Raw genomic sequence first — 12,784 nt, 5'->3', positions numbered from 1 at the left:
CGGGCTTTTGCTTGCCCGACCAACGACCCCTGACGCCTCCTGCAGGAGCTTTGGAGGACTTAATTTTTTCACCCGCGGGACGAAAAAACCTCTTGTGAGCAGAAAAAGAAGGCCCTCGTCTTTGACAAGTTCCTTTACCTTTAAAATTTTGCGGTAAAAAGGTGCTCTTTCCACCCGTGAGATCCTTAATGATCTCATCTAAGTTGGCTCCAAATAGAGGCTCTCCTAAAAAGGGGATATTAGCCAATGCTTTTTTGGAACCTTGGTCGGCTAACCAACCTTTTAGCCACAGTGTACGCCTGAGAACCACTGCTGAGACTGATGCTCGCGCCAATAATGGAGTGGCGTCTAACGCCGCATCACACACAAACTGTAACCCCTGTATCATTTGTTCCAACAAATCTGATACCGCCTGAGGGACCTCTTCTAAGTCCCGGCGTAACCACTTGGTCCATTCAGTTACAGCCTGCGAAACCAGACCAATAGCTATTATAGGTCTGAAAGCTGATCCAATCAAGGAAAACATGGTGCGAGACATAGCTTCTATCTTGCGATCCACTGGATCTTTAAAAGACGGAGCGTCTTCTAGAGGAATAACCGTGGCTTTATTCAATCTAGCAATTGGTGGATCCACCACAGGTGGTTCTGTCCATTTCTTAATGAGGGTTTCCTCAAACGGATAACGCCTGTTAATGCGTTTAGAAATAGTAAAAGTGCGTTTTGGCAGACGCCATTCTTCTTCGATTGGATTGCCAAAACATTTGGGCAATGGAAAAACCTTCGCCACTTTGATGCGTTTTTTAGTCCCAAAAGGGATTTCAGTTTCAGCTATTTCCGATGGAATACCCTGTAACCTTAAGGTTTCTTGTACAGATACAATGAGTGCGTTTACCAACGCTTCCTCTCGGGCTATGGCTGATGCCGAAACATCCTCCTCGCTGTCTGAAGAGACAGGACCCGAGACACCAATCCCAGATGAAGTACCTGCAACTGCAGAAATAGGCTCAGAGTCTGAATCCGAGGTTTCAGATAATAAGGGGTTAGGCGGGGGTCGCTTTCTTGCGCCCTGTCCCTGACAAGCCACTTCCACCCGGGACACAAAAGTTTCCATAATAGCTGACAATGATTCAATTGTCAGTGGGGTGCTGGAGGATCCTGCAGACCCCTCGAGGGGATCCGGAGGAGATACATGAGTGGCAGGGTCCATGTTAATTCAGGACACCTTTGCCAGCAAAAACAAAAAAACTTTTTCTTTTTTTTTTTTTTTTTTTGTGTGTCTCCCCCTAGCGCAATAGCGCCCCTCAGAGTACCTGCTTCTCAATCCCACAGAGAGAGAGAGGGACCCCCAAGGCTCACCAACCGATGCAGTGAAGTTTCCAACCAACTGCAGTCAGCGTCTGTCTTACACAGACTGGAAGGAGCTGTTGCTTTTTCCCGGGTAGAAGGACGTGGCTCCGCCCCCTGTGTACGCCTTCCGGCGTTCCCAGCTCTCCACGAGGTAGCTGGGCTCACGAAACATGGCCGCCCCCATAGAAGAGACATAAGACTCCAAAAACATGGCGGCCGGCGTGACCTGAGGACATACATGCACTTGGTCTACGGCAAAATGGCGGCGGACCGCCGAAATCGTTTTCCCAGCACATCCACCTGCATCTCTGCTAAGAGGCGATATATGGATCTACAGGAGATACACTACAAATAAGGTAGGATTATACCTCCTATGTCTGCTGTAATGTTACAGTCTGCTGGGTAGAGTGTTAGCTCTCAAACCAAGTCCACTTCCCACAAACACATGCTGTATTACAAGGGGGACTTATAAGTATCAGATATATACTGACCATATATGGAGGGGCCCATAATTCATACTGCCTCATAACGAGGAAAGAAAAAAAGGGAACGTTTACTCACCATACCGAACCGACAGGCACCCTCTCTTCACAATACCCTCTCCACTGGGGTGGGGGGTTGTGGACCACTCCGGACGCCTCGACTCTCTGGTTCCTGGCGTCCAAGCGAGACTTTTAACTCGCAAGGTCAGTCCCTCCACTGGGACTCCGTCGCGGCCGACCCAGCGCGGAGCTCTGGTCTGCACGCGCTCGTAGGCAGAAACCGGGGTGACCACTGGATCTCAACATCCAGCCCGTCGCCCGGCCCCGCATACTTACTTGAATGTGTCGCGGCCGACCAAGCGCAATGCCATGGTCTGCGCGCGCTCGTAGGCCGGCTGGGGTGACCACAAGTGTCGCCCAGTCCGGCATTTTTGCTTGAAGATCTCACAGGAAAAACACTGGAGAAAAACTACCTAAAAAATGTCTTTTTCTAAAGAAAAAAGTCTTGCCAGGACCAAAAGATCCCAGCAAGGAACTTAGGTCCTTACTCCTGACTAGACAGAAAAAAAAACTGATTCCCTGTAGCAGAGAGAGGGAGGATATACCCTCAGGGACTGCCCCTAAGGTGGAGCCAGAACGTTTTGTCTTTCTGCCTAGTCCTACTCCTGCGGAGACAACATAACCCAGCTCTTGAGAATCAAGAAGACTACGTCTGTCAATGAGCGATAGAGAAATAGGGTTTCCATCCATCCAGATTTCAGGCACAGGATCGGATGCGGATGGCAGCGGGTGTCAGCGGACTTGTCTCGGCTGACATCCGCTGCCCCATAGAGCTGCATGGAGGATCCAATCACATCCGCCTAAAAAACTGACAGGCGGATCAGATCGGATCGCCCGTGTGAAAGAGCCCTAACAGAAAAATATCTGGAAGCGAATTGATTTCTATGCAGAGCTGCACCAGATTCTGCACACTATAGTTTTAGTAAATTAACACCTATTTCTTGTGCGCACATCACAGGGACAGGAAGGGAGAGAAAATCCTCTACAATGGAGTTACAGCAGAAATAAAAATCTGACATGTTAAGTTTTTTTTCTCTACATTATTCAAAACTAAAAATATATTTGCCTTATGTTGGGCTTAATACAGAACTGTTTTTTTGTCATGTTTTATATAAAATTTAACATTCCCTATAAATAGCATGCTAGCTGGGGAATTGTGGCAGTGTAGGCTATTTCTGTTTTTTTTTTCAACTTCGTCATATAGGAGTGGCAGAAAATAGAAGTCCTTACAGGCAAATTAAAAAACAAACAGGTAAACTTACAAATGGATTGCGTAAAACAGAAAAGTTTGTGGCTAAAAATAGACAGATTAGAACATCATTAATCACCTGCAGTGCATGATGAGGAATGGATACAGGAGCTAGGCGATGCTTTAGTGCTGGAGCAGACAGTGGTCTTGGCCTTTTTACTTCTGGTTCCTCTGCTCTTTGTAAACAGCTTTCCACTTCCCCACCACCTCTGCATCCTGGCAAGGCACAATCTGTCCCATCATCTCTGCAGCATTTCCCAACACCCCTTCTATGCTGTATCTTGTGGGAGCCATCCTGGCCAGAAGGGACAGAAGCAGGGGCTGGGCTTGTAGGAGGTGAGCCAGCAGTTACTGTGGAATCAGAAGCAGAGCTAGACTGATGTCTGTGTTTAAATTTAATAGAGTCACTTCGTTTTGGAGGAGTTGGGGGTGTTGGTGGCCTGTCCACCTTTGAAGGCTGGGGAGAGTGTGTAATGATTGGCCCTGGAGGCAAATAGGTGAGTTTTGGAGGAGTTTGAGGCCTCTTGAAAGTATCTGGATCAAATATGGATTTTCTCTGCCTGGGTCTCTTGAAGACTGTGAACTCACTCTGGCAGTGTCCTGGGCTAACCATAACTTTAGGCCACGTACCACTGCTCCTCTTGCCTGTAGGTGCCTCAACCATAACATCTGCAATAGCATCTGTGTATACAAGCGGTCGTCCTTCCTCTTCTAACAACTCATATCCACGACCAATAAAGACCTCTCCCCCAAGTGATCCCAAACTATGCTCTGAGTGGCTGTGACAGCTCAGCTGAAGGGCTCTGTCTGATCCAATGCAATCCCCCATCTCCTTTTTATGATCAATCATATCTGGGTGGAAGATGTCAGTTTGTGTTGAGCTGTTGTTCTTCAGATTCCTCTTGTTATGAGCATGAATATTTGATGGGAGAACACGACATGACTCCTTAAGGTTTTCAAAGAGGTTTTGTCCACTCCATGATGTATTTGGTGGAAATATCTGGAAAAAAAAAATTTTTTGAATTTGAATTTCATGGTAAACAAGCTGACTTTGGGGATAAATTTGGATTGTAAAAAAGTAATTCATCTCAGTGACTTGCAATGTACATTTTATGCTATAATTATTTGATATAGAACAGGATTTGTACACCAATATATCTGGTGATGAATGCTCTGCTTATGAGGGTGGGCACTAAGAAAAGCAAAACATTGTCCCACATCTATGGGCTATCTTTCACTAGGCACTGGCTTCCTACTCTTAGCTTAGTGTCTGTACATGGTGGACACAGCGGATACATAAGTCCATACTGTTTTTAGCAATTTAGCAGGCACTGAGGAAAGACTACACTGGTGCCCTGTACTGCAGTCCAAGATATGGAGTTTACAGCTACGTTAAAGAATACAGGCAACTTATTCATACACCATGGGACATACTAAAGCAATGGATTTCAGGGAGGGCAACAACAAAACTGGTAAAATCACCCAAAATCAGATGCCGCTGCATCAGCAGAAGGTGGGCATGTTGAAAAAGTATGAACAGGTGGCGGTCTAACAGATTTGGGCTCCAGAAGCTTGATGCCCAGGATGGTCCAACAAAGTGGTGGCGTAACAGCGCAGGGGAAGGGGTTTATTTTTTAGCATAAGCTCTAGCGATCAAACACCTTATCCACCTAGCATTGGTGTTTAAAGTGGGCTGACCTCTGATGAGAAAGAGCAAATATGGACTTCGGAATAGGGCAGAACAATGTGATTATAAAGGGAAAGGGGGGAAGTAGGATAGAAAGGGGGTTTAAAATACGTAAAAGCAACTGGCACATATAGTATATAGGTACAGTCATACAGATCCACATGTAATATTATTATTGTAGCCAGTTGTAAAATGCAGATATAGGACAACAGAAGGTAAAGGGGGAAATTGGGACTTTAAATGAGGTGTGTAGAGATGATTGGTGTTTTAACAAGATAATAAAGGCGGGTCTCACATGGTAGTATAAAAAATAATTTAATATAATAATATAAATTGTTTTAATCAATTACATATAAAATATAGAATAACATTGTGGCATATTGGTAGATGGTACATCAATAGACACTGGTGTCTATTATGGCAGTGAAAGGACTTTTTAATTTTTTTGGTTCAATATACATTGTTTGATGCACAATTTAATGATATATATATATATATATATATATATATATATATATATATATATATATACCTGTACTGTTACAAAATAAAACGAAACAATAATTCTGTTAACTGGAACTGCTGCAACCACTATACCAGCTAAATCAATATTATTTATATAAGTGGTGGGCTGTTCCTTTAAATTTATATGCTAAATAGACATAAGTAATGACCCTCCTACATAAACAACAATTATCTAAACAAATATTAAGGGATAACAGCCAGTGCATTAAATACTATTTAAATGTATATGTAATAACACACATATAATCATGCTATGTGCTCCAGAAACAAATATCCAATTGATAATTTAAAATGTCCATTAAATATAGCAGTATCCACTTTAGATCACTGAGAGTCCCAGATATAAAAAAAAATGCAAAAGACCCTTTAACTAGGAACTCTCAGTCTCTTAGAAAGTAGCACAATGTGTTGTAGGCTGCATAAAGGAGTATCATCCACTTCACTATTGGACACTGATCACAGCCCTACTGCCTGCAGGAACTACCAGCCTACCTGGCCGCTTCTTCACCAGCCCACCTGGCTGCTACAAAGATCACCCAAGGCAAGGGAAAGGGAAGGTTAAGCACAACGCTTAGGATACGCTGTCTTCCTGAAAGGCTTGCTACATGTGGCAGTGTCTCCTGGGTGGCATAATGCAGTGGTCCTCAACCCTGGCCTACAGGGCCCACTAACAGGCCAGGTTTTCAAGATAACTGAAATACATCCCAGGTGATATCATTTGCTGCTCAGTGATTGCAGTACTCTAGTCTGCATCTCCCCAAGGTAATACCTAAAATCTGGCCTGTTAGTGGGCCCTGAGGACCGGAGTTGAGGACCACTGGCATAATGTACTCACACTGTCTCCCTTGCTCCCTGCTGCTCCTTGGCAAGATTCCTTTCAAACAGCACTGCTATTAGGATCTTCCTAAGCCAGCCTGAGCTCCAGCCCCCCCATGCCCCCCTACAAGACCACAGACGGTCTCCTCAGCACTCAATCTTTCACCTGACCCCCCTGCTAGGATGAGTCCATATCCAAACCATATTTAGGGGCTGACTTGACTTCCCTACCAGGACGTTCTGCCTGGGAATAAATCAAGTTCACTTAAGTATGCAGATCAGCCCCCCTTGCCTCCGCCCACTAACTTCTAGACGTTTCTCCAAACTTCCAGACCCAAGGAGAGGTACCAAAGACCTGCCTGTGAGTCATACAGCCTGACCTGCAGTAAACCCTGACCCAATTACAGACTCACAAGTTAAACATGAGTCAAAGCATAGATTTGCCTGCACAAACGCTAGTAGCACACTAGAGGGTGCTACACATGTATCTTTGATAGTGATTAAAAAAAAAAAACTCTCAGTAGGTGTGCTGCAGTGCCAAACCCTCCAATACATCACCATGCAATCACTAGGTGCAATGCCTGGTCACCTCAATTTTTGACCTTTAAGAATATAGGTCATATACGCCTTGGTATGAATTCCTTTGCAGATCCACCTTTCCAACTGCGCGTCTGATACTTTCCGGTGCATTTTTATGTGTTTTTGATGCATCCCAGTGCAGTTTGTCGGTGCATTTTTATGTGTTTTTGATGCATTCCAGTGCAGTTTTTCAACTTTTTTTTTTTACTTCATCTCAATTGAAGAAGTGCGTTTGTGTGCGTTTTACCACATACCATACAGGAAAAAAATGTCCAACTTTTGTTGATTGCACTGGAACGCACTGCACTGCTGGGAACTAGGACAATTGAAATCTATGTTAAACACTGTCTATGTATTTCTGATGCAGAATAAAAATGCAATGGCCTGCATCTGGTGTGAACCGGCCCTGTATGATTTTATGCTCTCTAAACATATAACGCTTTCGTGAACTCTGTTAAAATCAGACATACTTAATACACTGTAATCAAAAGACTCAAGGTTTTACATGAAGTTTTCAAATACCTTTAAAAGAGAAAGACTAAGTGAATCCCGACAGCTTCTCAGAAGAGCCTCACAATCTGTGATGGACTTGTTGTCTACACCTATGCCATTAATCTATTATACAGAAAAGGTTTTAGAATTAAGTGAAAAACAATAGGAATTCCAGTGATTCGTAAAACAAGTGAAGGATAACTAAATAAAGCAAAGCAAAATGACAGCAGGAATGTTCAAAATACAATAATCTATAGTAACCAATTACATTTCAGTTTTCTGTAAAGATATTTTAGATTGGTTGATATGGGTTAATGTACTATGTATATGTACATCTTTGTGACGTGCAATGCTTTATTACAGCGTCACCTCATCAACTGATAAACCACACTTAGTTATCAAAGAGTTGAACTGTCACAATGTAATTAATGCCACAGTTGGCAAATCTGAATTTATTTTTTGCCAAAGTATGACAAGGGACAAGAACAATAGTAAACTTACAGCCACCACTCTGTCACCAGGCGTAAGTGTTCCTTCCTTGGCAGCAGGACTCCCAGGCATCACAGCTGCCACCAGCACACCAGTCTCCAAGGAAATTCCACTGTCTGTGACAAGCATTATAGAAAAAAAAAAAACACACAGTTGACATCAGAAAACATGCAACAACAAGCAGAACACCCATTAAACAGTGGGCTGTTTCAGTGGGCTTTTGTTCACTTCAGAATTACTTCTCTCCCCATATAAGTCCATGGGAATGGAAAAGTACCTGTTATAACTGCACCTGTAATGAATTCTGTATGGTCTTAGAAGCGTCTCAAATTGTCAAATGTCAAAAGCATGCTGTATTTGCTGTCTGAATCCTATCGACACTTAGTCCCCATAAACACAAGGAGTTATTAAAAAAGCGAGCTGCAAAGCCACTACCAATGCCAGGAAAAAGCGGCTGTAAAACTGCGCGTTTATTTGATTTTTGCATTGCGGGTTTAGCCATGTCAGCTTTTAACAGTTTCTCTGACTCTATTCAAAATCAACGGTTGCCTATGAGAGCCGTCATAACTGATCTGACTTTCAGCCCATTGATTTGAATAGAAGTCGGATCATCGTGATCTAACCTGTGGCGTGCGACTTATGCGCCGAGGATCTTGAAGGGGAACCCCATCCCAAAAAAATAAAAAAGTGGCATGGGGCCCCCCCCTCCCCCCTTAAAATCCATACCAGACCCTTATCCGAGTATGCAGCCTGATAAGTGAGCAAGCCATCCTGGACCAAGACCCTGCAGGCCACACGCCCACAACATGGGGTGGTGGTTTGTGGCAGAACACTTTGCCCCTATGTTGATAGTGAGGATCTGCAGGCAGGGGGCTTATCGGAATCAGGAATCCCCCTTTAACAACCCCTACCCATTTACTCCAAAAAAAAGTAAGTGTGTTGTAAATAAAAACAAGAGACGGTTTTGACAAATCCTTTATTAAAAATCTTCCACTGGTCTTCTCTGCCAATATCGTCTCTGGCGCCAACCTGGTCCTCCTCCAATGTTGTCTCCCATGGAGCTGCTTTATTTCGGGGTGATTGGGTAGGGATACAATGTACAATGGGGGGGGGGGGGGGGGCAGGGATCTGGAGGCCCCCCCCCGGTCACCCCTCCCCCTTCCAGAACCTGCATGCTCAGATAAGGGTCTGGTATGGTTTTGGGGAGAGGGGGGACCCCACATTTATTTTTTTTGGCGTGGGGTTCCCCTTTAAGATCAGAGAACATGACTTGGATGCGGCTTCTATTTAAATCAATGGGCTGAAGGTCGGATCAGTTAAGGTGGCTCTCATAGGAAACCATTGATGATATTAAAAAAAAAAAAAAAAACGCTTGATGCGACTAAGCCGCTTTAGCAGCGTCTGACATTTTTAGAGCTGTAACGCTGGTCTGTAGAACATACTGGCCCTGGGGTTTTTATGCGGCTTGAAAACGTACAGCTCCTAAAAGCCTGTGTGTGCATGAGGCCATAGAATAACACGGAGAGGCATTTTTAGGCTGCAAAACAGTCGGACGTTGGTAAAAAAGCTGTAAAAATGCCCTGTGTGCATGGGGACTTAAACTATTTATTTAAACATTTTAAGGGTTTTAAAAGAGCCCTCACTTAAAGAACCTAATATATTATTTGAAAAAAAACTTTTTATTTATCGTACATAAAGAAAATTTCACCTTTCTGGCCACCCAAGCTGATCTGAAGAGGAGTGACAATTCGATTGCCCAGGGACTTTCGTCTACGAATTACCATGTTAATGACATCCCCTCCACTTAATACAGCTTTAATTAGCTGCTTGCGGTCCTTGTTTGTGAGATCCACATCATTTATCTTCAAGAGGCAATCATTCACCCTGCAATTTGAATAGTCATGTTTATACCTAACAATTCATACAGTGTTGGTCAAACATACAAAATATGTACGTATAAAATCAATGCAATGCTGAATAGGAAAATTTTTATTGGACCATACAGTACATAGAACAAAGAAACCCAGCATTTGAACCACAAAATTAAAATGTACCAATAAAGGGGAGGGGGGGGGGATGGAAACTATTTTTACACACACACACACACACACACACACACACACACACACACACACACACACACACACACACACACACACACACACACACACACACACACACACACACACACACACACATATATATATATATATATACATACATACATATACATCATCCATAACATTATGACTGCTAAAAGGTAAAGTGAATAACATTGATCATATCATTACAATGGCATCTGAAAGTGGGTGGGATAATTTAGGCAACAAGTGAACATGTTGTCCCTGAAGCAAAACATTGAAAAAGCATAACTGCAGCTCTTGTGGGATGTTCCTGGCCTGCAGTGGTCCAAAGAAGGAAAACCGGCGACAGGGTCATGGGCAGTTTGTGGAGCATAGGTCTCTGTAGCTACAGATTGGTCAGGGTGCACATGTTAATCCATATCCACAGCCAAAAGTGTCTACATGGGCACATGAGCATCAGAGCTGAACCACGAAGCAATGAAAGAAGGTGGCCTGGTTTAATGTTTGAGGAACTCAACAACAAAATCGAGCAGTCCATCCATGTAGGCCCCACTCTGCAACTAACTGGACCTAAAGGATCTGCTACTGATGGCTTAGTGTCAAATACCACAGCATACCTTCAGAGGTCTAGTAGAGTCCATGCCTCGATGGGTTATGGAGATCATAATGTTATGGCTGATTAATGTATATTTTCTAATATAGTAGCAACCCAAGAGCAAGTCAGAAAGCGCTTACAGACAGAGGGGGGAAAGGGGGAAGAGTAGGGAAGGAAAAAAGGTGTGGGAGACCCAAAAGAGTGAGCGTGTATAAGTGAGAGAGAGAGGCGAGGGTGACCAAACAGAGAAAAAGAGAGAGGGAAGGAAAGCAAGACAGGGAGATATTATATAAAACACTACCAATGTACTAAAGTCATCAAAAGAGATTTAAAAAAATAAATAAATAAATAAATAAATAAATAAAAGGTCCTTCCATCTTAAACTAGTCTTTACTAAAACAAAATACGTTAAGGGAATATTTTACTTGAAAACATATGTACCTTAAGCGGCCATCAGCAATGCTGCCTTTATCAACCTTTGTCACAAAAATGCCACTATCCCCTGGAAAGAAGGGTTCGTTCACCCCATCTGCCACATCAAATCCCAGAGCCTTAAGGTCCATATCCTCCTGTAAAAAAAGCAGTGTCAGTAACAAATTCTATTTACAATGCTTAAAGTGATTGTAAAAGGTAGAAGGTTATTTTTTTTATCTTCAAGCATTTTATGCATGAAGATAAAAAGTCTTATGCATGCAGCAGCCCTCCCTAATATCTACCTGAGCCCCCCTCTTGATCCTGCGATGTCAACAAATGCCTCGGCCGCCCGGGACTCTCCCTCCTGATTGGCTGAGACACAGCAGCGGAGCCATTGGTTCTCACTGCTGTCAATCAAACTCAGCCAATGAGGAGAGCGCGTGGGGCTGAACCACAGTTCCGTGTCTCAATGGATACAGAGCCGCGGTTCCGCTCGGGTGCCCTATAGCAAGATGCTTGCTGTGGGGGCATGCAACAGGAGGGAGAGGCCAGGAACTTCAGCCAAGGACCCGAGAAGAGGAGGATCCGGGCTGCCCTGTGCAAAACCACCTAACAGAGGAGGTAAGTATAACATGTTTGTTATTTTAATAGAAAAAAATCACTTTAATAAAGAGGACATCTTTCCTGTTCAAAGTTGGACTAATGTTATTGTAGTTTTAAAGGAATGTACAGTGCATTTTTAGTAAGCATGTATTTTTTTAAGTATTATGATATAATGATATTGCTATTGGTGTTTAAGTATGTTTTTTTTTTTTTTTTTTACATACACTTGACATGTTTTATATGCTCACCTTTTCATAGTTTTTATTGTATTAAAATAGGAAATTAGTAGATCAGACACTAAGGGATGCTCTAAACGGCTCAGTGTTACCAGAATATACAATAATGTGCAGCACTGCTACCTCAAACAGACTAATTCAAAAATATAGGAAAAAAAGATTCCCAGCATGCTGGATAATTAGTGCATACCACTTTAAAACTACTTAAAATGAAATTATACATGCGTATAATATATACATATGCAGCTACACTTTATTGTTGTACATTCTTCTAGGAGTGTTGGAACAAGTTTCAAATGTAAGCTACAGAAATTAACATACTGGGTGGGATCATTTTTTTTGTAACACCAGTTTAAGTTATTGTGGCGCAATAGTTGTTTTCTTGTAATATTATTCGGCTTAGTGTAACCACTGTACCGTATCACAACTATTGGGATAAGACAGCCACACGGGGAGTGTATTGTTTTAAATCAGTAGGTGGACTTATTGACATGCATTGTGAGAAGCAACAGTAAAGCACAGTCATTGTGAAGCACCCCAGAGCAGGAAGCCAAGGCTGCATAGCTTGCACAAAAATGCAGGATTTGAATAGTATTACAAAAAGAATAGTGTAGTGTAGGCCCACATATGGCACACTCAAAGGAGAAGTATGGTCAAAGCTTTTTTCGTTCTGCACTCCTGTGACCTGTTTCCAGCCGGTTCAGGCTGGGGAAAGATCTCAACTTTACAGTCGGGATCCATCCAGTGGTCTGACCGGCAGCCGGCTCAGACTCTGTGCTGAGAGCCTGAGCGAGCTGCTCCCTGCCCTCCCTAGCCAAGCACTCCAGTTAGCGCTGGAAGGGCAGAGCAGAGAGCTGGTGACTGACAGTCATAGCTCTCTGCTCAGAGCGGAGGGGGAGAACTGAGCGATCAGCGGTGTTTGATTGTTCAGTTCTCGCTGCAGAGCTGGTAAAGTTGTATTTTTTTAATTATATATTATACACACACACACACACACACATATACACACACACACACACATATATATATATATATATATATATATTTATTTATTTATTAGGGATCGACCGATTATCGGCAAGGCCAATATATCATGGGCCGATATGCACTTTCACCGATATATCGG

General features: G+C 43.1%; 1 protein-coding gene across 6 annotated transcripts in view; it reads right to left on the bottom strand.

Annotated features, from left to right (window-relative positions):
* DLG5 (discs large MAGUK scaffold protein 5) overlaps positions 1 to 12,784 on the bottom strand; it is a 235,608-nt gene that overhangs the window by 103,214 nt on the left and 119,610 nt on the right. For all 6 annotated transcript variants that reach the window (XM_082268205.1, XM_082268207.1, XM_082268208.1 and 3 more), the window contains 5 exons: positions 10,847 to 10,974; positions 9,435 to 9,610; positions 7,739 to 7,842; positions 7,268 to 7,360; positions 3,218 to 4,138 (listed from right to left, as the gene is read on the bottom strand). In XM_082268205.1, coding sequence (XP_082124331.1) covers positions 3,218 to 4,138; positions 7,268 to 7,360; positions 7,739 to 7,842; positions 9,435 to 9,610; positions 10,847 to 10,974 — 1,422 coding nt within the window. The remainder of the gene's footprint in view (positions 1 to 3,217; positions 4,139 to 7,267; positions 7,361 to 7,738; positions 7,843 to 9,434; positions 9,611 to 10,846; positions 10,975 to 12,784) is intronic.

This window comes from Pelophylax lessonae (assembly GCF_965119305.1).
Source record: "Pelophylax lessonae genome assembly, chromosome: 9".
NCBI lineage: Eukaryota > Metazoa > Chordata > Amphibia > Anura > Ranidae > Pelophylax > Pelophylax lessonae.
The sequence above is the reverse complement of the archived record's forward strand: the minus strand, read 5'-3'. Positions and strand labels throughout refer to the sequence as shown.